Raw genomic sequence first — 27,316 nt, forward strand, 5'->3', positions numbered from 1 at the left:
CCCGGCAGTGAACCCCTACCCAACCTCATCCTTGGGGTTCGACTCGGCGGCCACCAGTCCAAAGAGGCCTCCGACCGCCCAGCCCCACGTGGCCCCCGCGTCGCCGGCGTGGCACCTGTGCCTCCCACGGTCCCTCACCAGCTGGAACTCGCGTCTCTTTCCTCGTTGACCCGTGTGCCACCCTGCTGTCCCCCGGGGCGGCTCCGAGAGAGCGGAGCCGTCTGCCCAGGGCCTGGGCCCGAGGAGGCGTGGGTGGCTGGCGGGATTTTATTACCACGACTTACAAGTGCTCTGCTAGAAAGAAGGGCTGAGGCAGATTTCTGGCTAATTCGGCCACAGAGAAAGCTGCCTCGTCTGCATTCCAAGGCCCTCATGTTGCAACTGGTTGCACTGCACGAAGCTAGAAGCCCCACGTATGCCTGTTTGCGCAGAGGTTCAAAACACGTATCTGTGTATACACACACATGCACACACACACTGTTTTTTTTTTTTTTTCCCATAGCTGAGGTGGGTATTTGCTTTAAGCCTTTCTGAGCTACAAAGGGTCATGGCCACACAAGGGATAAGAAGGGATGGGGCGGGTCCTCTGCCAGGGGCTCGCCCTCAGGCTCCCTCATGGGGATGCGCTGCAAACTCCCAATCGTGGCCAAGACCCCCAACGGTCACAAAAGCAGATCACTCCTACCTTTGACCCGACAGACAGGGGGGGCACAGGCGCAGGGGACACTTCTCAGCCCTCAGCACGGACCACAGGCCTCTGGCACTTCTTAGGAAGAGCAGGCTGCCTTAGGGCTATCCCGTGCCTCACAAAAGCTCTGCTGAGGGAAGCACTCAGGCAGGTGCCTGAGGGACCAGCAGGCCGGCCGGCCAGCCTCCCGCTGGGGCCAGAGACACAAAAGCAGTGAGCGGAGAGGGCTGGCATCGTGCATGGGAGTGGAGAGTGGGGGGTGGGGGGCTGGCGGGGGGGAACAGGGCCCCCGGAAGGCCGCCCACTGCAGCGTTCTAGCACTGTGGTGCCCGGCAGGAATGCCAGCCTTGTGCGGCCACATCTTCCCACCCCCCAGAGAAGCCGGACATGGGAGTCTGTACCCAAAATCTCTCCATCGTGAGGTCTGGAGACAAAGCCACAGGTGTCACTTTGCACCCTGAGCCCCAGATGGAAAAGCTCCCCCAGCAGCAGACACGGGCCTGCAGGGTGGCCCCTTGGCACCCCCAAGCACTGGGCCGTGAAGATGTCCTCAGCCGGCACCAAGGGACAGGGCGCAAGACGGCGGCCCCGTGAAACACTATGCATGCGATGGGAGACTCCCGTGGGGACCCTGCTTCTCACATCACCATGTCCTTCCGCCACCCTCGGGAGAAATTCTCTCCAGCCCTGTATCGGGAATGGCTTCTCCCATCATGCAGGTGGATTTCAAGAACACCCTGACTAGCGTGAGTGACGTTCTCTTCCTGGGGTCACTGGAAGGCGTCAAGGCAAGTCTGGGCCGTCTGCCACACCTAGGGCGCCACGGTTCTCACTTTGTGGCCAGGAGGTCACAGCGAGATTATCCTACCACACTGTGTGTGAGTCAATACACTGCCTCCAACTCTTCTCTAGAAATAGGGTGTGAGGGTGCCTTGGTGGCTGCCGGCTGAGCGTCCGACTTCGGCTCAGGTCATGATCTCAAGCCTCGTGAGTTCAAGCTCGCTGCTGTCGGCACAGAGCCTGCTTCAGATCCTCTGTCCCTCTCTCTCAATCTCTCCTCCTCCCCCACTTGTGCGCTCTCTCTCTCAAAAATAGACATTAAAAAAAAAAAAAACAGAAAAGGAAGGAAAGAAATAGGGTGTGAATGAATCTACCATGTGGAGACACGACAGGGCCTCTCAGATGCGCCTCTAGAAGGAGCCTGGCTCCAGCAGGAGGGCTTCTAGGAGGCGGCGACACGTGGCCAGGCCCCGGGTGCTCACCTCAGATGAGCTCGTCTTCTGCTAGAGCCGCAGGTTCCAAAACAGAGGCCAGGGCCTGGGTGACCGTCCCTTCTTTGGAGGGATCACCTCAGTTCTGACGTTTTGTCCTTCCCTTCCTACTCTTTAGGTGGTCGACTTTTCTAAAGAAGACGGCGAAGCGGGTGGCGGTCACGGGTTTCACTCCGTCTCGGCGGGCATGAAGTTGGCACCTTTTATGACTATACTTCCAAGGCGGCTTTGGGCAGTTAGCTATCGGTGCACGGAATTCAAAATCTGGGAGTGGACCAGAAAGCCCTTTGCAGGCAGCGACCCTGTGTAGGAGCTGGTCTATTGCCTGAGAGCCAGACCCCAGACTCGGGGAGACGCCCCACCCGCGCGCCAGACTCACCGACACCTGGTACCGTACATCCGAGGTCCACACCTCTTCGTCCCCCACCACACATGGGATGGCTTCCGTCCGGCCCTTCAGGTCCTTCAAGGCCTGGGGAGAGGACAACACAGCGGATGGGCACCCAGCACCCACCTCCCCTCCCTGCCCCACCAACGAGCCCGGCACGGAGTCCGCAGACACAGCTGCCCGGCCGGAACGGGTATGAGAAGGGGCCCGGGTCTGAGGGCAGAGAGCGTCTGCTCCCCTCAGGGGACAGCAGGACTCAGCCCCTGGCCACTGTCCCCTGCTGTCCTGCGGGAAGGGGAGGCCAGTGTTGACGGTCTTCCCGTTATAAAAAGATCAGAAAACCGTATCTGAAACGTATGGGAACTCTCACCGGTTTTAAAATCCTGGCAATTAGTGGGAGAATGTCTTTAAGCATACAACACCTGTGGGCTTACAACCCCCGACCTGGACTGAGCCCCCAGGTGGCCCCGGGCCACACCCTGCTGCTCCCAGCGTCTCCGGTCCTCCAGTCGCACGGCTGTCCCAGACCTGGTCTCCTTCCCAGGCTGGGGCAGGTGCAGAAGGGGGTGGTGACTGGAGGCACGGAAAGGCATCCTGGGGGGCTGCTCCCTCCCTACCCCCACTGGGTGTCCCCACCCACCCCTTACCTTCTCCAGCGCATCTCTCTCGGGGCTGCCCTGCGTGAATGCCAGGACGGGTTCATTGGCCACCGTCAGGGAGGGGGTGTGCCTCCACCGCAGCCTGGGGTGCAAGGGCAGGGGACAGAGGCAGACAGGTCAGTGGTGGCCATTGCCAGACCCAGCCCCTCGACCTCCAACAGCGGGGAGGGGCATCCTGGGCCGGCCCAGAATCCCAAAATCCAGAGGAGTACAGAGCCAGGGGAGGGGGGGAGAACTGGCCCTGGGGTCCAAAATCCAAGCTCTAGTCCTGGACCTGCCAGTGTGTGCCCCTGGGCACGTGACCTGCCTCCTCCGGGCCGGTCTCCACATCCGCTGAGAACAACCATACAAACTCACACGGCTGTCTGAGGTGTAATCGACGCAAAACCCCTTCTCAGCGTTTTGTACCCACGGAGAGGGCTGACTCTCCCTGGACTTCCCCACGATGCAGCCCCTTTCCCAAACGGCCCCGGGTTACTGCTTTCCCCAGCCCGAGAAGGCAGCCGGGCCCAGAGCGCAGTCTCATCAGAACGCGACCCAGCTGGGATTCTCTCGGCACAAGGCGCTGAGCTCCGGGTGGGCGAGAACATCCAAGATGTGGGTCGTGCCCCTGGAGGAGCGCCCCGAGCTCAGTTCGCAGCCACAGGGAGGGCTGGCTTGGGGGCTCAGGGTCTGAGTCCAGGGTGCCGAGTTTCAAAACTTCCTTGGCCTGGAGACCCTACTGAGCCTTGAACCTTATGACCCCACAGACGGGTGACCACTAGTGACCACCCCCCCTAACGTGTCTGGGATTGGAAGGGTGGGGGACAGATGGGGAAGAGCCAGGACTTGAGGTCATTCATTCCAGAGCTGGAGCACCGGCTGGGGGACTCCTCCAGGCCACAAGGGCACTCGGCCTGTGAGTGTTGGGGGCACTTTTATCTATTCTTTCTCCCTGGGAAGGGGTCTGGCTCAAGGACCAGTCTGGAAGACCCAGAGGAAGGACACAAAGCCAGGGGCCATGCGGGCCAGCCCTTCCTTCACTCCACAAGGTTCCGGGGCACCTGCTGTGTCCCTGACACTGCTCCAAACACTGGAGATGGAGCGGTGGCCTAGACAGCAAGGCCTCGGGCTACACGCAGCTGACCCTCAGTGAGGGCCACGGACGAGCAACACTGTGATGACAGAGGGGATGTGAGAACGAGCAAGGAGAAGGTCAGGGAGGGCCTCTCCGAGGGGGTGTCCGTCTGAGGGCCATCTGGGCTCCGAGAAGGGCTGGGAAGAACATTCCAGGCCCAGGGGAAAGCAAGTACAAAGGCCAGGAGCAGGAAGCACGACAGGAAGAGCTGAGAGGGGCCTGTGCCGTCTGAGAGGAGGAGGGCAGGGCCCGGTTGCCCAAGATTTTGCCTAACGGCCAAGTGAGCTCAGGCCTCCTCCCTCCTCCCCCAGCAGCACCCCCCACACCCAAGGAGGCGTGTCCCGTTCCTCAGGCCCCACCCCGCCCCTAACCGGAGGCAGAAACCTCCCACCACCCCCTGGGGTTACGATGGAGAGCTGAGGAGACGGTAACTACAGATGTGCTGGATGATAAGTCAGAGTCCACACAGACCCCCTCCGCCTGTTGTGGGGGGTGGAGAACGGAGAGGCTGGAAAATGGCGGCAACCACAAGCCTCAACACCAGTCGGGAAAGCGGGGGGCAGCGTGTGCGTCTGGGGCCTTCTGGAAGGTTCCAGCAGCATCTCTCTGGGCCTTGGAAGCAGCAACCACCACCACCGATCAGCCAATCGGATACCGCCACCTCCTCTGGCAGCCAGGGTGCCGCCGGGAGGAGTGTGGGCTGGGGGCCTGGAGGTGCGCGCCCCAACCCCAGCCTGGACCCCAGCTCCCGGGGGGGTGCCAAAAAGCGCAGCTCTGGAAGCAGACAAATCTGGGACCGCAACCCAGACGCGCTTCGCGACATCAGCCTGTTATTCCAAACTCGGCAGGCCTCGGGCTCCCCGCCTGAGAAATGGGGTCGAGGCCATGTGCCCCGCAGGGTCAGCGTGAGGTTGAAAAGTGCTGGCCTCTCCTCACCCTCCTGCTTTGTAGCTCTAAGAAAACTGCCTTCTAAAACTGTTTTTAATGTCTATTTTTGAGAGAGAGCAACAGAGCAAGCAGGGGAGGGGCAGGGAGAGAGGGAGACACGGAATCCGAAGCAGGCTCCGATCTCCGAGCCGGCAGCACACAGCCCGACGCGGGGCTCGAACCCATGAACCAGGAGATCGTGACCTGAGCCGAAGTCCGACGCTCAACTGACTGAGCCACCCAGGCGCCCCAGAAAATTGTCTTCTAGAACGTTACTGCACCAGGAGAGCCTGGCGGGCTCAGTCGGTAGGGCACATGACACTTGATCTCAGGGTCACAAATTAAAGTTCTGTTTAAAAAATGTATATGTATTTTACTATGTTTTATATAGTAACATAGTCTATATATATTTTTTGCTATGTTATGTATAGTGACTTGTTCTATGTATTTTTTTTACTATGTTATATATAGTGACACACTCTCTCTATATATTATTTCACTATGTTATATATAGTAGCATATTCTATATATGTTACTGCACCAGGCCAGGTGTTCAAAGGCAAATTGGTTGTCAAACACCCCCAAGGTCACCACAATCAGGGGCTAACCCTGGGGGGTTCTCAGTAAGTACTGCTGCAATAAATTTAGCACCACATTCCATCCAGCTTAAAATGCAGAATGCAGTAGCTACCAGCCCTCCGGCACCTGTTCCCTCCCAGGCCTCTCTCTACCTTCCCCAGGGCAGAGGCCCACTGTGACCACAGGATCACTTTCTCCAGGGCTTCCTCTATGCCTGGCAAGTCTCCAGGCCGTGGCCCAGCTGCCCATCAGTCCGAATGTGGGGAACAGAATTGAAAGATCAGCCTGAGTCCACGAGAGCCAGAAATAACCCAAAGACACCTGACAAAACCACCCCACCCCTTTGATTTTGGCTCCTGGGCCAGTTGGGATGAACGGGAGTACCCTTCCTGGGCTCCAGGGAAGGCAAAGAAGAATCACTCACAGGGCCTGGAGCCTCTGGGGAGGATCTTCGAGGCCCTTTGAGGCCGTAGGAGGCAGGACTGCATTCCTTAGTCACGAGCACACATTCTACACAGCAAGGGCCAAGAGACAACTCAGATAGGGGCAACAAAATGTGGCTATTTACTCATCATGCATTTTCTGAGCACTTACCAGGTGCCTGGCTCTGGGATGCAAAGGTGAAGCCAGCCTGCCTTTGTCAGAGCAGCTCTCGGCCCTGCCACTTAGTCTGAACTTGACTCAGGGACCCCTAACAACCTGGGTGCCCGTTCTGCTCATGACCTGGGCCTCTGAGCTCAAGCTGCCCCTCTCCACCCTCTGCAAGTACCAGGATCTGAGCTAAAGAGGTCACAACACTGGGGCACCTGGGTGGCTTGGTCGGTTAAGCATTTGACTCTTGGTTTGGGCTCAGGTCACGATCTCACAATTCCTGGGTTCCAGCCCCACGTGCTGACAGCACGGAGCCTGTTTGGGATTCTCTCTCTCTCTCCCTCTCTCTCTCTGCCCCTTCCCTGCTCATGCGCGCGCACGTGCTCTCTCTCTCTCAAAACAAATAAACTCTTTTAAAAAATTAAAAAAAAAAAAAAAAAAAAAAGGTCGCACCACCAACACAGGGTCTGCAACAGAACTGGACAGAGCTTTGGGCCAGCCAGTGCAACCCCAGAACTTTACAGAGGGGAACACTGAGGTTCGGAAGTGTAGGGCCCGAGCTCCCAGGTCACCCTCGGCTCCACCCTGGTCCCAGGGCACCCTCGGACCTGGACTGCATGCCTGCCATGGCCACGCTGCTCCACTGTCCCCAAGCACCTCTCCAACACAGGCCAGAGTTAGTTTAAACATGAAAACTTGATCACACACAGAGAGAGCAAGCACTCCGCCCCAAACCACTCCATGGCTTCTCGTGTCTTCCACAACAAAAAAATCAGAATCCTTACTGAGGCCTCCAGACTCACTTCCCATCACCACCACCCGCCCCCCACCCCCCGCGCCCACTTCGCGGGCCACCCAGGTCTTCTCTGGAGTCCCCTCTGCTTGGGAGGCTACCCTCACAGCGCCTAGATGGGGCCCTGTCGGGCCATCTCAAAGCCCCCACGCTCTTCCCAGGGCACCACTGACGGTGTCGGCTCCCCCGGGCCGGCCTGCGCCCACTCCATTCACCAGCGGCCACACTGCCTGGGACGCAAAGGACACACTGGTAAACCTTTTGTCAGACTCATCAAGCCAAAAAGACGGAGAACAACAACAACAACAACAACAACAACAATGAACACCCAGGTGTTGTCAGAAGGACACCAGGCCCCCAGGACAACACCAGACCCCCAGGACGGGACTCCCATCCCAGTTAGCTCTTCTGCTAACGCCTGGGGGCTGGATGCAGGTCCCCAGGCACTAGGGCCAGGGGTGACCAAGGCCCAGGAGAGGAGCAGAAAGGAAACTAGCTTTGCTTCATTCAGCTTCCAGACTTTCCCAGCTGGTATCTGGGACCTGATAAGGCCAATCCTCCTTATCGCCAAGATGAGGGGCCTGGAGCAGAGAGGTAAGCAGAGAGAAAGTGCGGGGGCCCCAGGGCAGGTCCAGAAGGGAGGGGCATCAGGCCCAGGCTGAGCCGTTTCCACTTTATTGCCCGGGAACATCAAGGAAGATTTATTAAGCACTTACAGCTTGCCTGGCACTATGCTAAGTGATGATGTCCCGAGTCCAAGCTGCGAGTGCATGAAGAAGGCACCATGATTATCACCATCATTATCATCACAGAGGAGCAGACTGACCTTCTGAGATTACTGTGCGGTGCATGGCTCTGGTCACAACTCCCTGACCCTGAGCCTGTCAGAGACCCCTGAGCAGTGGGGCCGAGGGGACAGGTGCGTCCTCCTCCCGCCCAGCACTTCCCACCTGAGGAGAGAGGCAGGCAGTGGCTTGCTGTCCATGGACGCGGACAGCTCAGCCCAGGGCCGTCCGCTCCATGACATCTCTACCAGGAAAGGAAGGGTCTGGGGGGGGGGGGTAAGACACCCCCCCAAGATGGGCAGGTGTCTGCCCCTTCCCCTGGGGTGAGCAGGGTCAGTCCCAACAGAAAGGGTTTTGCCTCAGGATAATGAATGAGCATAAAGGGAAGGCTCACTCCGCCCCCTTCCATCCTTGTGGTGCTGGGACCCCCTTGTCTGAATGCCCTGATCAAAGACGACCACTCAGACGACCCCACTGGTGGGGCAGGCGATCAAAAATAATACTTAAAGCAATGTTTTCTAGGAGCAGAAACTCTTCGGAGTGGTTTTCGTGTATGAGTTCATTTCATCTCCAAGGCAATCCTATGAGGTGGCTCCTATCACTACCTTTATTTACCACCTGGGGACACGAGGCAGCACAGAGAGGCTGCACAACCCGCCCAGGACCACAGAGCTACTGAGAGGTGAAGTCGGAATCTGCCCCATGCCGTCCCCTGGTCCATCCCAAGAGCAAGTGTTCTGCACCGACTGTATGCCAGGCCAGGTGCTGGGTACCAGAAGCAAGTGCTCAAGGTATGCCTGTGATGACAGCCCAGGTGGGGACTTTTAACCACCTCTGAAACAAGTATTAGGATCACTGCAGGTTCTATTTATTCCTTCACTAAGTCACTTGCGTAAGGGGTACCAGACCCCAGCAATCTACCTGTCACATCACGTCTAATCCTTCTGCTACACGGCTGATAGGATTATCCCCATTTTACAGACAGGGCACTGAGGGGCCAAAGGAGAGCTGCCTTGCCAAGGGCGCAAAGTGCTGGGTGAGTGTGGGTTCACCATGGGGGCTGGGGGAGGACATTCCAGGCAAGAGGTGCTGCCTGGCCTCTGCTTAGGGGACTGAGAGAGCAGAGTACGTCCAGGGGACGGTGGGATGTGCCGGCCTGTGCCCATCCCGGGGGGCAGGCAGGCGGGACAAACATTGGGGAGGCTTGAAATTCTGAAAATTAAACAGGCAGGTGGGCTGAGAGGAGTCCAAAGTGACCCAGGACTCCGGCAGGGAACAGGATTGTGGCCAATTCCAGCCCACCCATCCCTGCTGGGGAGCAGGGGGGTCATCTCTGCACCCTTCGCACCCAGCAAGGTCTGCTACAAGAGTAATGGACAAAAATAACATTCGTTGTAAGCCTGCTATGCGCCCAAGATAGTTCTTTTGTTTATTAAATGTGCATATAAACATAAATATGTATCTTGACTCTTTCCAACAAGAATTTGCAAAGACATCACCGAGGACATCCCCCATAGAGTCAATGAAGTAGAGAAAAAAAGCAGGAGGTCAGGGCCAAAGGAGACAGGAGGCAGTCAGCCGGGGGGTCTGGTGTAGACAAATTTTCCTTAATTTCCAAGGGCCTCGGTCGTTTAATCCGTGAAATGGGAATAGTGACGCCTACATCACAGGCTCCGGATGAGCTCAGTAAAATAATCCACACAGAAGGCCAACGGCGGCCGTTTGGGTCAGCCCTGGCTCAAGACCAGTTGTAATAAGTACCTACTGGCAAAGAAGGGCTGTGAACATCATTTCTTCACCAAATGTTTGCTCGGGGCTTCCCGGGTGCCAGACACACTATGAGGCCCCGGGGACGGCAAGGTAGACAAGTCCATGAAATAAAAAAGTCAACTACAAAAATGGATTTGCAGGTGAGCCTGCGTGTATACTGTGGGTTTTCTCTTTTTTTAAAAATACATATTCACGGAAACTTCAAAGGCTATTAGGGGCACCTGGGTGGCTCAGTACATTGAGGTCCGACTCTTGGCTTTCAGCTCAGGTCATGATCTCACAGTTCGTGAGTTCGAGCCCCGCCATCGGGCTCCATGCAGACAGGGCAGAGCCTGCTTGGGATGCTCTCTCTCTCTCAAAATAAATAAATAAAATTTTTTTAAAGGGTATTAAAATGATGACAGCGGTTACCTCTGTGTGGTGACATTCCAAGTGACGTGTGTACCCTTTTCTGCTTTATCTGTACTTTTTACAACGGACATGTGTTACCTAAATAGTCACTGAATAAATGACAAAGTGGCCAAACATCAAACCTGTTTTTCCAAAGTAATGGCTCTCTGCTGGGTGCACTTCTGCCCTAGGTGACCATCAGCGATGTCTGACATGTTTCTACTGTCACAGCCGCGGGGTGCTAATGGTGTCTCACAGCCCCCACAACCCAGGATTACCCAGCTCGAAATGTGAATGGTGCCAAGGTTGAGAAACCCTAGGGTCTAGGGCACCGGGGCCAGCTGCTCTACCGAGAGAGGTTAACCTAACTCTTCAGATCTGATTGCAAAATGCTTTTCCTCCATTCTGGAAGCTCTGTAATTAAGAGCATGAATCTGGAGTCTGACTGCGAATTTGGTCTTCCATTCGCCTCAACTGGAAAGTAAGTTTCCCTTCTGTAAAAACGGGGATAATACAGTGCTTATTAGCGACAGCACCATACTCCATTGCTTGAGAAATATTACTGCTATTACAAGCTTTTTTTAAAAGAATATAGATTGCTTTCTACCAGATATTAGAGCTTTTTATGGCTAAGCCCTCCTCCCGCCAGCCCCCAACCCTGCCGTTAAACTGAAAAGTCCACATGCAAATCTCAGGGGTACCCTTCTCTTCCATGTTTAGCACAACATCCGCACATTGTGGGTACTCGTAAATACAGGAACGTACGGAGCTTCCGTGTAAGGTCTGCGGGGAGGGGAGTGGGTGTCAGAGCGCAGGGAGAAGCCCACAAAAGGGCAAGTGTGACAAGTGTGGCCCCGAATCCTTCTCCCCCATGTGCCTTTCCTGTGCCCTTACCTATCGAGCCCCCACCCACAAAGGACACACAGCTGTGTTGAAACTGACCCATGTCCAGGGCACCCCCGTGCCATCCCTTGGGACACTGATTAACTCAGAAAGGGCATAGCTCAGCAGAGGAGACATGGCTGGTCACAATCCTAGGGGTCAGGCAAACAAAACTCAAATTGGGGGTGGGGGCTACCCAGCTCTGAAAGGGAGGCCCAGAGAAACACCCGTCCATCAGACTAGGCCCCTCTGGGACAGGGTCTGTGTCCTACCTATCCCTCCCCCACCCCCCCCCCCCCCCCCATACACACACACCCTGTCTAGCCCAGAAGAGGAAGGGGCTCTAAGAACATCTGTCATTCGTTGAGTGGGCACGGGTCCAAGAATCCAACTCCACAGCCTGGAAGTTTCCAGGGCTGATCCACCTTGAAACTACACGTGGGTTTCTTCACCTGTAATCTGGAATATCTACCGCACAGTTTTAAAAGAGAGTGATAAACGACGATCATGACTAATAAGAACCGGGCACTAAGTGCTAGGCACCGTTCGAGCACTTTAAATGTATGGTCTTCCTTAGCGTCTGATACATTATACGAACTCCGTAAGTATTACTATTCCACCTATCAGAAGGAAGAGTCCCTTTCACTCCCGGTAATTAACTTGAAAAGGGGGAGGGGCGGGAAAGAGAGTAAGAAGTCCCAGTGGAAAGGACAGAGGAGACTCAGGGAATCCCAGAGGTGGATGGATCCTGAATGTGAGACCAAGGGTGGGGAGCTGAGAAGCGCTGTGCGAAAAATCGAGGCGCACTTCGGCGGTGGATCCAGCATTAGGAGAAAGGCGAGCGCGAAGGAGGCGACTTTCCGAGCAGAGCGTGGGAGCCAGGAGGGGGTCCCCCCTCGCGGAAGGCAAGAGACGGTGGGGGTCGCAGCGGAGGAAGGCCTGGGTGCGGGGCGGGGCGCCAGAGGAAGCGACCCCCAGCCGGGGGACCCGCGGGACCGTGGCGGGGGTCCGGCAGGGAGGTGCGCACTCACCCGGGCCCCCTCCAGGGGCGGGCCTGCAGGGCGCGGCGGAGCGCGGGGCACAGCTGCAGCATCTCGAGCGCGCGGCGCGGCAGTCCGCTCACGGCGCGCCCCGGGCGCGGCCAGAAGGTGGAGCCCCGCCCGGAGCGCACCACCTCGACAGGCGGGGGGATCTGATCACGCTACCGTCCTCCGAAGTCAAGGTCATCAGAAATGTCTCCGTATGTGACTTCTGCCAACACAATAACTCTTGTTTTGAGGGCACTGTAGAGACCAGTATGCGACACAGGACAAGGCAGCCCAAAAAAGAAGTCTTGACATATACACGTTTTCCCCTCCTTTTTACGGTATGACTCAACAGCCCTCCAGGGGGCCGAGGGAGAAGGGGCGTGAGCCTCATTGGCCAATCAGAATAACACATCGAAGCTTATGGGCCAATCCGATGGACGGTCTTGTTGCAGCCGTCTTGGGCCAGGGGGCTGAAGAGCCAATGAGAGAGCCGGAGCAGGACACGTGCGCGGAGCAGCGGAAGGGCTGCGGTTTGGTGCGTCAGGTGTCTCGAGCGTCCCGGCCTGACTGCTTGGGCTGCCCTTGGTCAGATGGCATCAGGTTCTTTGACCCCGCGGGTCCACACCGCGGCCAGCCCCTTGCCTCCACGCGGAGACTGCAGCCCCTGGGATGAGCCTGCAAACCCTGCCTCCAGCCTCCTCCTGGTGGGTGCCCAGCCGCCTCCACCTCCCAGCGTCGTGCCGGCCCTAAAGCTTGCGTGAGCCTGACGCTGAGATAAATCCGCCTGCTTGCTGGCAGATTACGATCAATAAGAGAGAAAACCCAGCCAGTCCATGCTTAGCTTTTCCCTCAAAGCTTCTGACCTTGGAACCAGTTGTCCCTGACCTCCATTCCACCCCCGCCAGCTCACCCCACCCCAGTCAAACTTTTGGTTTCCTCTTGAAGTTGTTTGCTTGAACGCTTTATTTACTATTAGGATTCTGAAACCTTTCCGGTGGCGGGGTCCTAGGGATTCGTTCTATTCCTAAACACTCTTCCAGTTTACCTGTTTATATTTCCTCCAGCGTGAACCGAGAACCTGCTTAGGAGTCAGTCCCGAGGCGTGATTGTGGTTCCAACTTAGGACGTTAGCAAAATACATCACTTCCCTGGGTCTCAGTTTCCAGGTCTATATTAGAGGGGCAATAATACCCACCCTAGAATGTCCCCATTATTTCATGCTACTCCTCTTTCTCCAGGTCACACCCTTTAAGACACTTCGGGGGAATTTAAAGAGCAGGAAGCGAGAAAAGGAAGCTACATTAAGCGCAAGTCTTAAAGATGGTAGAAATAGATTGGAATTGGTGGCTCTATTAAAAAAAGTTTAAGTTTATTGATTTATTTTGAGAGAAAGACCACGAGTGGGGGAGGGCAGAGAGAGAATCCTAAGCAGGTTCTGTGCTGTCAGCACAGAGCTCAAGGCCGGAATTGAAGTCACAAACCACAAGGTCATGACCTGAGCAGGGCTGGAGTCAGACGCTTAACTGAGCCACCCAGGCATTCCTGTCTCTCTTAATCCATGCAGAAAACTCTAGTGTGGGGGGGGGGGGGGGGGGGGGGGGGGGGCGGGAGGGAGGGGGGCAGCTCACACGAGGCAATGTCTCCCCAGATTTGGCCATTAACAAGAAGACACTAGAACACTGGACAGTGTCAAATTCAGAGTCCCAGAAGGTGGCCTCTCATGGGCTCAGTAAAAGGTTGGTTCAAGAAACGGCAGGCTTTATGATTAACAGGAAGGACCTCAACTGCAAGCCAGTCTCTGCTGGTTACTCAGCCTGTGATACCTGTGGCTCGCTCTTCCCCTTCCTGCTTTATCGACTTCCAAAGAGTTTACTGGGGGATGAAACTATAGCAGGTGATGTGAAATTTCCCTATTTTATCACAAATTGGCCAGTTACTTGGTTTGGTGTTTACGTGGCCCGCAGTCCTCTTGCCCCTCCCCCATCACTACTTTATCCCCCCCCCCCAAAAAAAACGCCATCAATTCTAAGACATTTCACTTTATTTAAAAGAAGCCAATATACAGGATATAAAGGGCATGATATTTACAACAGTACAGTAAACAGGTTGGTTTCTGGTAGGATCAGTAGTCTTTCAACGAGTATAAACCTCCCCCCGCCCCCTTCCCCTTGACACGAGACCCAACTGGCAGACAGACAGCAACAGTGGGGTGGGATGGGGCTGTGGGATACAAAGTCTCCCTGGATGGGGCTAAAAATCAGGTAGATGCTAAAATGTCCACCGAAGGGGTCTTGCTAGGGGTGGGGATGGTGCCTTCGCCTCATTTCTTTGAGGGCCTGGCGGCAGGAACGGTGGGGGATTTGCCCAAGACCAACACACAAGCCCACCTTGAGCCTAGAAATCCTCCTGCCCTCCCCCCCACCCACCCGGCTGCCCCCAGACTCCACACTCTAGGAGCGTGCCCGTCTAGAACCAGAGCTCGGTATCTCCGGGTGGTGAACCCAGGTCTGAGCAGGACCCAGCACGCAGCACCCTAGTCCTCTCCCACGCCCCGGAGGAGCACATCAAGGACCACAGCCTAGGCCTTGGCCCGGAGTCCGCACAGCTGGGGCTGGGAGGGAGGCATCCCCTGGCCTTTCCATCCCTGCTCCAGCTGCCTGACGACCTGGGACCCACTAGGGCCCAGGCCCCAAGGAAGCCGAATGCTCCCTGAACCAACAGTCCCATGGCCGCCCACAGCCTGCTGGTTCTCAGCCTCTCCCAAACACCGCTGACTTGGAAATGGGTCTGGGCAGATCGGAGTGTGAGGAACTACTCAGAGCCCACCCTCCGAGGCAGAGCTGGGCCCCTACCTGGTGCCCCCTTTCGCCTCCCCCCACCCACCTCAATTCTGAATTCCCCACTGCCCACCCACGCCCACAAGTGCTCCCCCCCAAAGACTTCCAAGGACCGAGGAGCTGGGGGAGGGGTTAAGGAACAGGGAAATGGGGTGAAGCGGGAGGTAGGTTCTGCTGAAGCCGCTCATGGGTGCAGGTGAGTAGGCGGTGAGGCCGGGGAGATGGGGCGAGGGGCACTGGTTATATTCAGCAGCAGCAACACAGCAACATGCATCGTGTTCACAGAAGAACGCTGGGCTGCCATAACTGCCTACCCTGGATTTAAAAACCCTTTCCTTTCATAAAAATAGATGAGAATCTCTTGCTTTATAAATAGGTTACATTTAGCTTAAGTGACACCTTCTATTACCCCCTACCCCGCACCCTCTCCCCCATTCCAAGCCAAAGTGGTTTGCTTCTCTGTAGGTCAGAGCCAAGTCTGTGACAGACTGGGCCTTCAGAGACCTCAAGATATATTGCTACAAGAAAACAAAATGTGTTTACTTGCCAATGATCTTTTTTGTTTATCCCCTGTTTGGAGTCTCAGAGGAGTGTGTGTGTGTGTGTGTGTGTGTGTGTGTGTGTGTGCGCGCGCGCGCGCGCGCGCATGAGTGCGTGCGCGCGTGTGGATTCCACAACCAGGGAGCCCAAAGGAAAGCTACTCTCCCTGCTCCTCCCCGATCCTCTCTTTTTATAAAACCCCCAAAAATAGGAGAGTGAGAGAGGGCAGCACAGGAGAGCCCATCTGAGAACAACCCTAAAATACCAATGTCAATATGACACTGGGCTTAGAAATAGAAATTTGACTATTTACAGCTTTACAAAGGACGGACCAGTTCGTCCTGACCGGACCTAGTGCTGCCCCAGCGAGCGTTGGGGTCTTTCTTGGCAAGCTGTGGGCTCATGGCGAGGGGACAAGCAGGGCCCACTGGCAACGAACTCAAAAAAACAAAAAAAAAGCAGAACTTGGTGGGGAGAAAGGTAGCCAGACCAAGACCCAGGCCCCCTGCCAAGGAGGCGGGTCGGCCACCCCCTTGCTGTCCCCCACCCCCATCGTCCTGCCCCAAATCCTTGCTCCCCAGAGGAGAGCAGCTATGGAAAATCAGCAAGAAGGAACTTTCTGGCCAGCATCTATCTCTGGCTCCTGCCATTTCCATACTCCCTGGACAAACTTAGAGCACGCTAGTCCCAGAGACGAACGTCCTATGTACACAAAATGGGAAGCATAAATAACACCACCGGACACCGATTGCCCCGGTCACCTTAGTTACCCCCAAATACTTACACTGTTGCCTTACGTCTTAACACTAAAGCTAGGTCTGTCACCCTCCCACCACCTTGAGGAACAACCCGGGGCTGGCTTCCACTCTGCCTCCCAAACCACGTCCTTCCAGGCCTCCCCCCAGCCCCGGACAGAGGAGGCCCGAGGGGTCCTCCCGGAAACGGAAAATCTTTTCAGCAGCTGAGGTCCAAGGCCAACTGGCTCTGATAACCTTTGGTTAAAATGAAACTAAAACTAAAACAACAATAACACTAAGGACCATAATAATCAGGTATGTTTGAACCCTGTAACCTTTAGAACAAGGGTCAGTGAGGAGGAGGGAAAGGGGCTGTCTCTCCTCTGAAGCCATCAATCCCTCCATGTACCTACCCAGGGACCGTTCGGCCGGGGATGGAAGCCTCTCAGCCAGATGCCACGGGGAACCACTAGCAGGCTCCCTCAGCGACAACAACAACAATGGAAAGAACTCACGATGAAGGCCACCAAGTTCTGATAAATAAAAATTACATACAGTCACTAACATACACTCTCTCTCTCCATATATATATATATATATATATATATATATATATAATATGAATATTATGTACAATGGTTTTAAGACTGCAAAACAGGTGGGGGAAACGGAAGAGAGAGAAGGCCCTAACAGGTCGCTGGTACCCTGAGGAAGAAAGACAGGGGGCTGCAATCCGTTTTAAAGCCAGAGCCCCTCCTCTGCCTCCACACAGGAGCAGTAGGCGAGAAGTTCTGGTCCTTGGGCACATTTTGCTTCTTTGACCTCCAGGGGGAGCTCCTGGGCCAATTAAAAAAAAAAAAAAAAATCGGCGATCCCACCCACAGGAGTGGGTCCAAAAAGAAATTTTTCTTAAAAAGCGAAACCTGCTCGCCTGGTTCCAAGCTGAGATTTGGCAGCGTGGCCTCAACGTGGTGCCTTTTGACACAGGCCCACTCAAGTCTTGGGGAGACACTGGCTCAGATTCACTCCCTGCCAGTCGGTCAATCAAGTGAAGAATAGAAACAGGCTTGCGGGTGTCCATGAGCAGAACAAGGATGGCTCTCATCCAGAGATGAGCTCCACTCCTGCCACCACCTCTGATCTGCCAGCAGCCCTCGATGCCTCCCTCCCCTTCCCTTTCCAGTGTCAGCCAGTGGCCAAGAAGTGGACAACCGGGGGCAGTGGAGAACCAAGATGGCGGCGGGAGGTAGGAACCCAGCTCCACTATGGAGGGGGCAGATACCAGACCTAGCCCCCTTCAGACTTTCTCACAGAGAAATTACAGACCTATAGCCCCTTATCATTGGCTGGGAAGGGAGAGAAAAACATCAAGAAAACAAAACGTGTTTACTTGCCAATGACCAGGGCAATAGAAGACCCCTCCCACCCCACAGAGGTCCCAAGAGAGCAAGCAGTCAGGTGGGCCAAGGGCCTTGCAGGACCCAGGCCTCACTACCAACCGTGACAGAACCCCCCTCCCAAGTCAGTGCTCACCCGAGGAGGTTGCGAGAGAGCTCGCCCTAGCTTCAGCCTCCCTCCGAGCTCCGGGGGAAAACCAGGAGTCAGGGCGGGAGCCTACCTTCCACAATGATATAAGGCAAGCTGCTTTTTTTGTTTGTTTGTTTGTTTGTTTGTTTTTTGCATAGTAGTTTAAACACAGTGAGTCTCCACTCCCCCCCCCCCCCCACAGTGCCTTGTCCCTCCACTTTGCCACTCGATCCAAAAAAAGAAAAAAAAGAAAATTTTGTCTCCCCTCCCTCCTTCCATCTTTTCAAGTTAAAGCACTTGAGAGCCCCCCACCCAGGCCTAGAAAGGTTGCAAAGGCAAACAGCTCCTTCCTGGGGGGGGGGGGGGGGGGGTGGACCACCCCAAGGCCAACTCAGGTCTGCACTGGCCAGGCAGAGGAGGGAAGGGCATAGCTCACGGCCAATCAGAGGAGCAGGTGGGAGGGTAGAAATCCATATTATACCATGCCAGGGGCCCCGCCCTCACCTTAGAGTTTTGTATAAAAACACCTGCTAGGAATAATTCTTTGGAGCTCAAAGTGGCTCAGCTTAGGGGAAAAGGCACAGTTAACTCTGCATCGTCCGGACAGAAGTCTGCATTTGTGATGTGGAGAACAATAGAAATCGACAGCACCATTCCTTGGGTGGGTGGATGGAGAAGGGGCACTGGTTGGTGGTGGGCTGGAAGGAAGGAAGCAGCGGTCCCTCGGGGCCTCCGGAGACGGGAGGGCAGAGGGAGTCGGTGTGGTGAGGACTGGAGCCCTGCTCTGAGGAGCCTTCCCGGCCCCACGGGGAGCGGGGGCAGAGGCCCCGTCACCGAGACCACCAGGCACAGGGGGGGCCTCAGTCATCAGCTGACCATGGGCTCCACATCCGCCTCCCGCTCAAACTCATCCTGGATCTCGTCTGTACTTCCTGAGTCGCTGCTGGCCACGGAGCTGGGGGACGGTGAATTCCTGGAAGGCACAAGAGAATGGGGTCATTCAGAGGGCAATCTGCGGACCCCTGAAGGGATGCAAGGAGCAGAAAAGACTGAGCCGGCACTTGTGTATAATCTAACCCCAGAGGGGTGTCCTGCCCTGAGACCCCTGGCCTTGCTCTGCTTTCTTTAGAATCTTCTAAGCTCACGAGTTGACTGTGGCCCTCAAGACCTCTTGGGAACCACCCCCCGCCCCCAATGCCTCTAATTGCTGGGTGCTGAGAGCTCCCTGGCAGCAGGAACTATGGATCGAGCTTGGTTCCTATTCTCCAACCACCTAATGCAGGGCTGGGCACGTGGTAGGTGCTCAGTAAACCCCAATTAACTCAGAGGGAGGCCATACAGGAAAGTGGCCAATGGTACTGGGTTCGAATTCTGGCCCTATCGCTGAAGAGCTGGGGGGCCTCGGGCAAGCTATTTAACCAGCCTAAGCCTACGCTCCTCCATCTGAACAACAGAGATAATGACAGGGGGCTCTGGGGGGAAACAGTGAGCTAAAGGTGTGGCATGCTAAGCCCAGGGCCCCCCACGCAGCTTCCCACTGAGCTGTCTCTCCCTCTTACAGCCTGAACCATGGCCCGCAGGAATACAGTCCTAATAAGAGAAACAATTACAATTAACATATGTGTGCTTCGTGCCAAGCATTTTACATGTATTATCTCATTTTATTATTAGCATATGTCTCCCCAAAAAGGCTGTGTGTTCCTCGAAGGCAGGGGCTCTTTGTTTTGGTGTTCCCTGGCAGATACAAGGGGCCTGATGCACATCAGTCTCCTGGGGCCAGACCCAGGTGGCTCTTGGATGGAAGATGGAAAAGGACAAGTAGGAGCCCCATCGGCAGAGGTGGAGGAGTGCCCTCCCTACCTCCTCCACCCACTGGCAATTCGGCAGAAAGTGGGGCATGAGCCCCCTAGAGGCAGGGGCTGTGGCTGTTCTGTTCATCACTGTCTCCGCAGCCTGGCACAGAGCAGGCCTTTGACGTGACAAGTAGCTGTGGCATCAGTGGGGACAGGGCTGTCACGGGAGTTACGTGAGATCAGACTACATAAGTCATCCAGCACACAGCAAGCGGCTAATACTCATTGGATACATGGATGGATGGATGGATGGATGGATGGATGGATGGATGGAGGAAGGGAAGGAGGGATGGATGGAGGGATGGATGGATGGATAGATGGATGGATGGACAGATGAATGGATGGACGGATGGAGAGATGGATGGAGGGATGGATGGAGGGAGGGAGGGAGGGAGGGATGGATGGAAAGATGGATGGATGGATGGATGGAGGGAGGGATGAATGGAGGGAGGGAGGGAGGGATGGGGAGGGAGGGAGGGAGGGATGGATGGATGGAGGGATGGAGGGATGGATGGACAGATGAATGGATGGACGGATGGATGGATGGATGGATGGAGGGAGGGAGGGATGGATGGATGGACGGATGGAAGAATGGATGGAGGGAGGGATGAATGGAGGGAGGGAGGGATGGACAGATGGATGGAGGGATGGATGGACAGATGAATGGATGGATGGATGGAGGGAGGGAGGGATGGATGGATGGACGGATGGAGAGATGGATGGAGGGAGGGAGGGACGGATGGAAAGATGGATGGATGGAAGGATGGATGGAGGGAGGGATGAATGGAGGGAGGGAGGGAGGGAGGGATGGACGGATGGATGGAGGGATGGATGGATGGATGGACAGACAGGAGGATGGACAGAAGGGCTGAGCAGACGAAATGGGCCAGGCTGTAAACTGCAGCCCCACAAATGCCCGCCCCCCCCCCCCTGCCAAAGGACGCAGTCACTGAATCCCCAGGGAGGACCGGGCTGGGTACCTGTCAGCGGAGCCTTTGATGAGCCGGCGGCAGGTCTCCATCTGCACGTCCAGGCCACGTTTCATGCTGCACATCTCCATGTACTCGTGCAAGTGCCGGTTCATGTCACTCTTGGCTGTGGCCAGCTCCAGCTGCCGGGACCCGATGCGGGGATAAAGGTGAGGCCAAGTCACCCACCCCGGCCCCCACACCCTCTGGGCCTCCCTCCATTCTCTGTGTGTTGGTCCGTGGCCTCCAGAACGGCTTCCAGTGAAAGGGGAACGGTTGCTTAGCAACCATGGGGGGGGAGGGCAGCCTTCCTGGTTCCACTGACTCTGCCCAGCCCAGCATCCCTGCGCTCCTTTCCCCGGACTTGATTAGGAAAGTTCTCAGGTCCCTGTTACGTTTCTGACCCTTCTCCTCTACCAAATGCTATGTCCCCCAGGGAAGGAGCCGGCCTGCTCTTTCGCCAGCATTCACCCTCAGCGAAAGACGTGGCCAGGTGTGCAGGCTCTAGAGAGGAGACAGGAGGCCTGAAGGCGGCTTCTTGGCTGGATGCCCTGGGCAAGCCACACGGGCTTTTTTCCACCCCACTTCCTCCTCTGTAAAACGGGTGCACAGGAGCCACTGCACGGGGGGAGGATCTCCTCCCCCCAAAACGGGGTGCACGGTAGCCACGACGCGGGGTGGAGGCACCTCACTACCTCTCGGCACAGAGAGGGTATGTGGGTACCAGGGAGGCTGTCCTCGTAAGGGCTCACTCGGTGCCTGGCATCACTCAATGTCACTCAGGCGTCATCCCTGCTTATTTGGGATCACGATCTCAGTTGAATAACTTAGGGAAAAAAAAGTTCTCCGGGACAGGCAGGGATGACCACCCCCATTTTACGTATTTTACACATTGGAAAACAGAGGCCTTAAGGTAGGGTAGGACCCACGCAGGGGCAGACAGGAAACCGCAGGCCTCCAACTCCCAACCCCTGGTCCACAGGCACACTCGTCACGGGGTCTCCACTGTGACGGACACCTCGCTTCACGGGGGCGTCTCTAGGGGGTCCCAGAGCCCGAGATCCTCACCTCGATCTGGCCGATCGTTTCCTGGTACTCCTTGTCTCTTGTCTTGAAGAAGGATTCTGTCTCATGGATCAAGTTGCCCAAATTCTCCTCTTGCTGGGGACACAGAGCAAAGGGGGCCGAGTGAGACGGATGGCATGGGCTGCCGGGGCATAGCAGGGGCAGGGGATGGCTGGGAGGACTGTGGGAGGCCAGGCCCCGGGCTCACCTCGCCCTGCAGGTCAATGGTCGGGTTGCAGTTGGTGAAGTCCTCCCAGAGCAGCAGCGTGTCCTCGTTCTCTTCCCACGTCAGGCTGTCACAGTCGTCGTCAAAGTCAAAGGTCTCACGCCTGTGGGAGGACACCAGAGGGCAGGGCTGAGCAGAGGCCAGCTCCAGAGGCCGGGGTCTGGGAGAGACAGGGGTGCTGCCCCAATGGGTATGCTCCTGCAAGGTGGACCCCCCCCAAACAGAGAGGGGCACTGGCCAAAGGGGACACACACCTTACCATGGGGGTTCAACTCTTTTAAAATGCAGAAAGTACTTACATATTACTTACACAACTTAAAATGTATATACATATATATTTTTTAATTTTAATGTTTATTTTTTTATTTTTATTTTTTTACATTTATTATTTTTGAGAGACAGAGAGAGACAGAGCACAAGTGGGGAAGGGGCAGAAAGGGAGGGAGACACAGAATCCGAAGCAGGCTCCAGGCTCCCAGCCGTCAGCACAGAGCCCGACGCGGGGCTCGAACTCACGGACCGTGAGATCATGACCTGAGCCGAAGTCAGATGCTTAACTGAGTGAGCCACCAGGCGCCCCTTTAATGTTTATTTTTGAGAGAGAGAGAGCAGGCAAAGGGCAGAGAAAGAGGGAGAGGGAGCAGGCAAAGGGCAGAGAAAGAGGGAGACACAGAATCTGAAACAGGCTCCAGGCTCTGAGCTGTCAGCACAGAGCCCGACACATGGCTCGAACCCATGAACCGCGAGATCATGACCTGAGCCGACGTCAGACACTTAACCAACTGAGCCACGCAGGCATCCCTTGTGACTATTTTCACTCAGGTACCAGCTCATTTCTTGAGACCCTACTTTGCAAGAGTATATCACAACACATAGTCCACTGCTGACTTGACTTCCTTTCTAGCGATTTATATCATCTTCTCCACAACTAGGAAAAGGTTGCTATTGTTCCCAATTTACAGGTGAGGAAACTGCAGCTCAGAAAGAAAACCACACTTGTCCAAAGTCACACTGCTTGCTTGTAACAGAAACTGGGGCTAAAAACCAGATGTTTCCCACAGCCATTTCCTCCCCAGGAAAACACACTGAGCACCCATATGTGCCGGGCACGCAACAGGGCGCTACGCCTCTATTAAACTGCATTTCATTCCATCCTCACGACGTTCCTATGAAGCAAGCATAATTATTACTCCCATTTTACACATGAGGACACTGAAGGCTGCAGGGATTAGGTAGACTGCTGGACCAACACATGCTGGAAATCGGGTTTGCATTCAAAGCCCAAGTAATTTCAGAGCCTCCCTATTCACCGGGACTAGAAGTAGTAACAGACCATACAGGCTGGCCTGGGACTGAGGGGTTTCTGGAGATGCCCTGGCTCCCCCTGCTGGAGGGGACCTCAAAAATCAGATGGGAAGGCTGAGGTCTGTGGGGTTAAATCATTCGATCCGTCGAATCAGCCACAGAAGAGAACCGTGAGTCCCGGGGCTCTCCTTCAACTCCTCCCTGGATTCTCCGGGACACTGCTCCCTATTTTCCCAAAGGATCAGGCTGGGGGCCACCAGGCTGGGCCCAAGAAGAACTTCCGGTTAAAAACTACCTAGAGCCTCCCCTGGAGCCAGGTTCCCCACCAAAATGCAGTTCCTGCTGGATCCTGTAGGTGGCTCCGTGGGTCCAGGGACCAGGGACCAGGGACCAGAGCCGGGACCAGGGCTGTGTCGGAAGGCAATGCTGGCCTGGACTAGCTCCAGACGAGCCCCTGGGGTCCACCCGCACCGCAACACATACTCGACTGCTGACTTCACTTCCTTTCTAGTGTCTGGAATCTAAAGGAAACCCTGGCTGAGTAACGGGGAGCCAGAAAGGATGGGAAGATGGGCAAGAGAGGAGGGTCAGACGATCGAGAAGGCGGAGCCAAGGAGCTGGCCCCGGTGCAGGGAAAGTAGCAAATTCCTCCCCTTCTCCTTGGTCTGAAGCCCAAGCAACAGATTTTGATCAAAACAAAACAGCCCTGACACGGGCGCATTATTCAAAGACACCAGTGGAACCGGCCGGGGGGCAGCCTCTGGCTTGGGTCTCTGCCCAGTCCATAGCGAGGGGACACGGACATGTCAGTGGGAGGGGCCGGGGCCCTGCCGAGGGTGGGGTCAGCACGGCCTCGGCCAGGACTGCAAGGGTGGAGAGGGATCAGAGGATTTTTTTTTTTTTTTTAATCTAGGCAACTGTACAACTGATAAATCTAATTAGATACTGAACCTAGTTCAGACCTGTCAACACCAGGCACCCGTTTTTGCATTGGAACCTCCTTTGTATACACAGTACTGCTTCCGGTGGAGCCCCCAGACCCAGCTCTTGGGACTGTCCCTTTCAGCTCACCCCATTCCTAGGAGGCCTAACTATCCCCTGGTGACTTTCTGAAAACGGGGACAAAGCCCCTGAATCCATGCGAATGAACCCAGCCTGGGCCTGGGGGGGGGGCGGACAATGCCCAGCCTAACATTCAGAACAACCGGATCCAACCAAGAGTTCTCTTCGATGAGAGTATGACATTTGGAGGGGACGTCAGAAGATGATATCAAGAGTCCAGGAGACTGTCACCCTCAAACAGCAAACCCCCAAAACGCAGCCCACCTCAGTTCTGTGTCAGGAGAATGCCAAGTACAAGGAAGTGGCAGGCAAACCCATCCCTGCTCGGTTCTGACTCCTGTCTCCCTGAGAGTCACCTGGCTCGGCCACAAGGGGACCAGGGCAGGGATGATGTTGCAAGGAAGGCAGAGGGAGACATCTCTCTGTGCACAAAGACAGCCAGTTGGGGACAAAGCACTCGACCGAGAGTCAGGGACCCCGCTCTGTTCCAGCTCCTGGCAGGCCCCTCTCTTATCCTCGGTTTCCCCATCTGTATGTGAAGGGCTGGGCTGAGTGACCCTCGGATTCTGTAATGCTAAGCCAGCCCCAGAGCTTTGCAGGAAGCCATCAGGAGATGGCTGTGCCCTGGCTTCTGAGCTGAGTACAATGTCACAGGCAACTGCGAAAGACACGTGCCCCCTCTGGAGCGGTTCTGTGGGGTTTTTGCGATGGCTCAGGAGAGCCAAGAGCTCAAACGTAGCCCTGCTGTTGGAAACCCAGAGCCCTGGGGAAAAGCAGAGCTCTCAGGGCTTGGGTGCCCCACTGCGAAGGCCTCCAGAGAAAGAGTAGCCAAGAGCAGGCCCGTGGGGCAGGAGGAAGCGGCCCCAGAGACCCTGTCCCAGCCCAGCCCTTTGACTCCAGGCCCATAGGTGAGTCACCTAATGCCCACCGCTGCACCCTCCTCTCCCCTCCCCCTCCCCACTTTAGGGCACTACATGAGTCACAGTTAAAGATGGATTTGGATTGAGAATACGGCACTGGGCAGGCCAAGGCCATACACAGTGTGTCCCTGCCCTAGGCGACTACGGCCGGTGGGGGTTCTAGGAAACCAGCTTTCCACAGGGGAGGGGAGAGCAGCCCTGATGGAAAGTATTCGCCAGTTTCCCACCAGGGCAAACTTGAAGCGACTTCCCCGTGCCGTCACTGGACTGGAGTGGGCAGACATGTGTGCGATCGCTTTCATGAGCTGGTACGAGCTGGCTCCAGCCCACCACTGACCACAGCCAGCCCCGGACTCTGCCACTGGCCCGCGGCATCTCACAGGTGACATGCCTGACTCTGAATCTCAGCTCCGCCACCTTATCCGTGGGGTGGTCTTGGCCAAGTGGCTTCCCTCCCGTGAGTGTCAGTTTCCTCGTGTACAAAAGGGGAGACGGGAATCCACCCTCCTTGGTCGACTGTCTGGAGTCCCCGAAGTCACATTTGTGAAGCACCTTACAGACACAGGATGCTCAGTGGACGCCGGGAGCCCTCCGCCGGCCAGCCTGGGGGGCCCTGGTGTGTGGATCGGCTTGGCTACCCTCCCCTCCCCTCCCGCTGCCCTGCAAGGACAATGGTGGGAGCGGAAGGCTTGATCTGACAGGACCACCACTAACCACTTGGCCTCTTCTGAAAATGTGAAACTCCCCAAACTGTAAAGATTGAAAATAAATCTAAATTCTTTCAGAACACCGTGCCGGCCACACAAAACACATCTGCAGGCTGCTTTCAGCCCAGGTCACGGGTTTGCCACCCCTGTCCCAGCAATCTGGGGAAACTGGAGAGGAGCCCCTCCCCGCCCCCCCCCCCCCCCCCGGGGAGGGCTGGGGCAGTGGAGATACTCACAGCTGGTTAAACATGCGTTTCATCTCGTCCGTGATGTTCATGGAGCCGACCTCGTCATCTGAGAACCGGTTCACCTCCCCGTCCTGCTCGGAGATGTCATCGTCAGAGGCCACCTTACGCTCTTTCTTTTTAGGGACCACCTGACCCAGAAAGGAAGAGATCGAGGTAAGCGGGAGGCTCGGCTGGGATGGGCTGGGAAGGGAGCCGGCATCCCACGGGATGGATGGAGCGTGGCTGGGGTAGCCACTGCTAGGAAGGGTGCAGAGCTGAACTCCTCTAAGAAGCAGGCGGAGCTAGCAGGGAGCGTGAGGCGGAGACATGCAGGACGGAGGACAGACGGCCTGACCCTTCCCTCCCCTGGGGGTGGGCCGGCCCGGCTCAGCCCTTCACCAGAGCAGTAGGCCCACGATCTGGGGGAGAGGGATGGGCCAGCCCGGGGCACAGAGTCACCCGGGATGTGTCAGAGCCAGCCAGAGATGGAGAAACCCCTCACAGGGGCCCAGAGGCCCCACGCTCAGAGCCCTCCTGCTCGCACGCAAAGGTAACGGGCAGGCAGCCCCAGGTTCACCAAGCTTCCTCCACTCCAAGCAGACAAGACACGAGCAAACCAAACAAAGCCTGGCATGGTCACCCCTGCTCCCCAGCAGAGGCGGCAGCAAGAAGGCGCGGAGGTGGACGAGCCCGGATTTCTCCCGCTACGTCCGAAGTCACGCACTTAAGGCGACGACACACCGTATTGCCCTGGGCTCAAGCAAAAAGCCAAACCACAACCCAAAATTCAAGAAGCAGCCTTTGGAGAATGACGCATGCCCTCTGGGCAGCTGGACAAGCCCCCAGGGTACTGACAGAGGCTCTTCAGTGGAAGCGGAAAATAGAGACCAAAAGCCCCTCTTGGGAAATCTTAGACTCAACTGCCAGGGCTCAGGTCGGCCAACCCAGGGCTCCCACAGCCTGGCCAGGGCCCTCGACCTGGGCGATGGCGCCCCGTGGGCCGAGCCCTGAGGGGTGAGGAGACCTGAGATCCCTCCTGGCACTTCCTTTCCCTCCCTGAGCCCGTTGTGTCACCCCGCCCCCCTCCGGGCCAAGTGGCCTCTTCAGCCGCAGGATGAAGCACTCCTCCTTGACGACGCAGCCTGAGGGGCCTACAAGCGCCTGATTCTACCTCGTCCTGGGGAGGCCAGAGGGGTGGGTAAACGCTACCTCTGGGGGGAAGGGGAGTGGGCAGGGCTCGGGGGGAATAGGGCCATGCAGGGTGGAGGCCAGGCCCTCTGGGAGTGGGGAGTGGCAGCTGGTGAGCAGGGTGGCCCTATTCACCTGGAAGATCTTGGACACGTCTTCCGAGTTCCGCTGCTGTGCGACATCGCACAGCTTGGCCGTGATATCGATTCGACGGCAGATGTCCATGTCCACCTTCATGGCCTTTTCTTGGATCTTTGTGTCCAGGTCTGTCATGGGCTGCAGGGAG

General features: G+C 56.2%; 2 protein-coding genes and 2 long non-coding RNA genes across 4 annotated transcripts in view; 2 read left to right on the plus strand and 2 right to left on the minus strand.

The window, feature by feature from the left end:
• Positions 1–11,995, minus strand: part of ALDH4A1 (aldehyde dehydrogenase 4 family member A1) — a 27,047-nt gene extending 15,052 nt beyond the window's left edge. Inside the window, exons 1-3 of the mRNA XM_040462832.1 lie at positions 11,872–11,995; positions 2,995–3,088; positions 2,339–2,431 (exon numbers count right to left, since the gene is read on the minus strand). Of these exons, the coding sequence (XP_040318766.1) occupies positions 2,339–2,431; positions 2,995–3,088; positions 11,872–11,933 (249 nt within the window). The 5' untranslated portion in view covers positions 11,934–11,995. The remainder of the gene's footprint in view (positions 1–2,338; positions 2,432–2,994; positions 3,089–11,871) is intronic.
• The window catches only part of LOC121022047 (uncharacterized), a 19,814-nt gene extending 4,867 nt beyond the window's left edge, over positions 1–14,947 (plus strand). The window contains exons 2-3 of the long non-coding RNA XR_005786798.1: positions 10,728–10,732; positions 14,823–14,947. This is a non-coding gene — a long non-coding RNA (uncharacterized LOC121022047). The remainder of the gene's footprint in view (positions 1–10,727; positions 10,733–14,822) is intronic.
• LOC121022048 (uncharacterized) lies at positions 12,083–13,244 on the plus strand. The gene is made up of 2 exons (XR_005786799.1): positions 12,083–12,572; positions 13,107–13,244. It is a non-coding gene; the product is annotated as an uncharacterized LOC121022048 (long non-coding RNA).
• Positions 14,948–15,267: 320 nt separating the features above from the next.
• IFFO2 (intermediate filament family orphan 2) overlaps positions 15,268–27,316 on the minus strand; it is a gene marked incomplete at its 5' end in the record, with an annotated part of 47,812 nt that continues 35,763 nt past the window's right edge. Inside the window, 6 exons of the mRNA XM_040471524.1 lie at positions 15,268–18,482; positions 20,343–20,473; positions 21,399–21,491; positions 21,604–21,724; positions 25,852–25,991; positions 27,166–27,306. Of these exons, the coding sequence (XP_040327458.1) occupies positions 18,377–18,482; positions 20,343–20,473; positions 21,399–21,491; positions 21,604–21,724; positions 25,852–25,991; positions 27,166–27,306 (732 nt within the window). The remainder of the gene's footprint in view (positions 18,483–20,342; positions 20,474–21,398; positions 21,492–21,603; positions 21,725–25,851; positions 25,992–27,165; positions 27,307–27,316) is intronic.

This window comes from Herpailurus yagouaroundi, unplaced genomic scaffold (assembly GCF_014898765.1).
Source record: "Herpailurus yagouaroundi ecotype Mexico unplaced genomic scaffold, PumYag 77, whole genome shotgun sequence".
Lineage (NCBI taxonomy): Eukaryota > Metazoa > Chordata > Mammalia > Carnivora > Felidae > Herpailurus > Herpailurus yagouaroundi.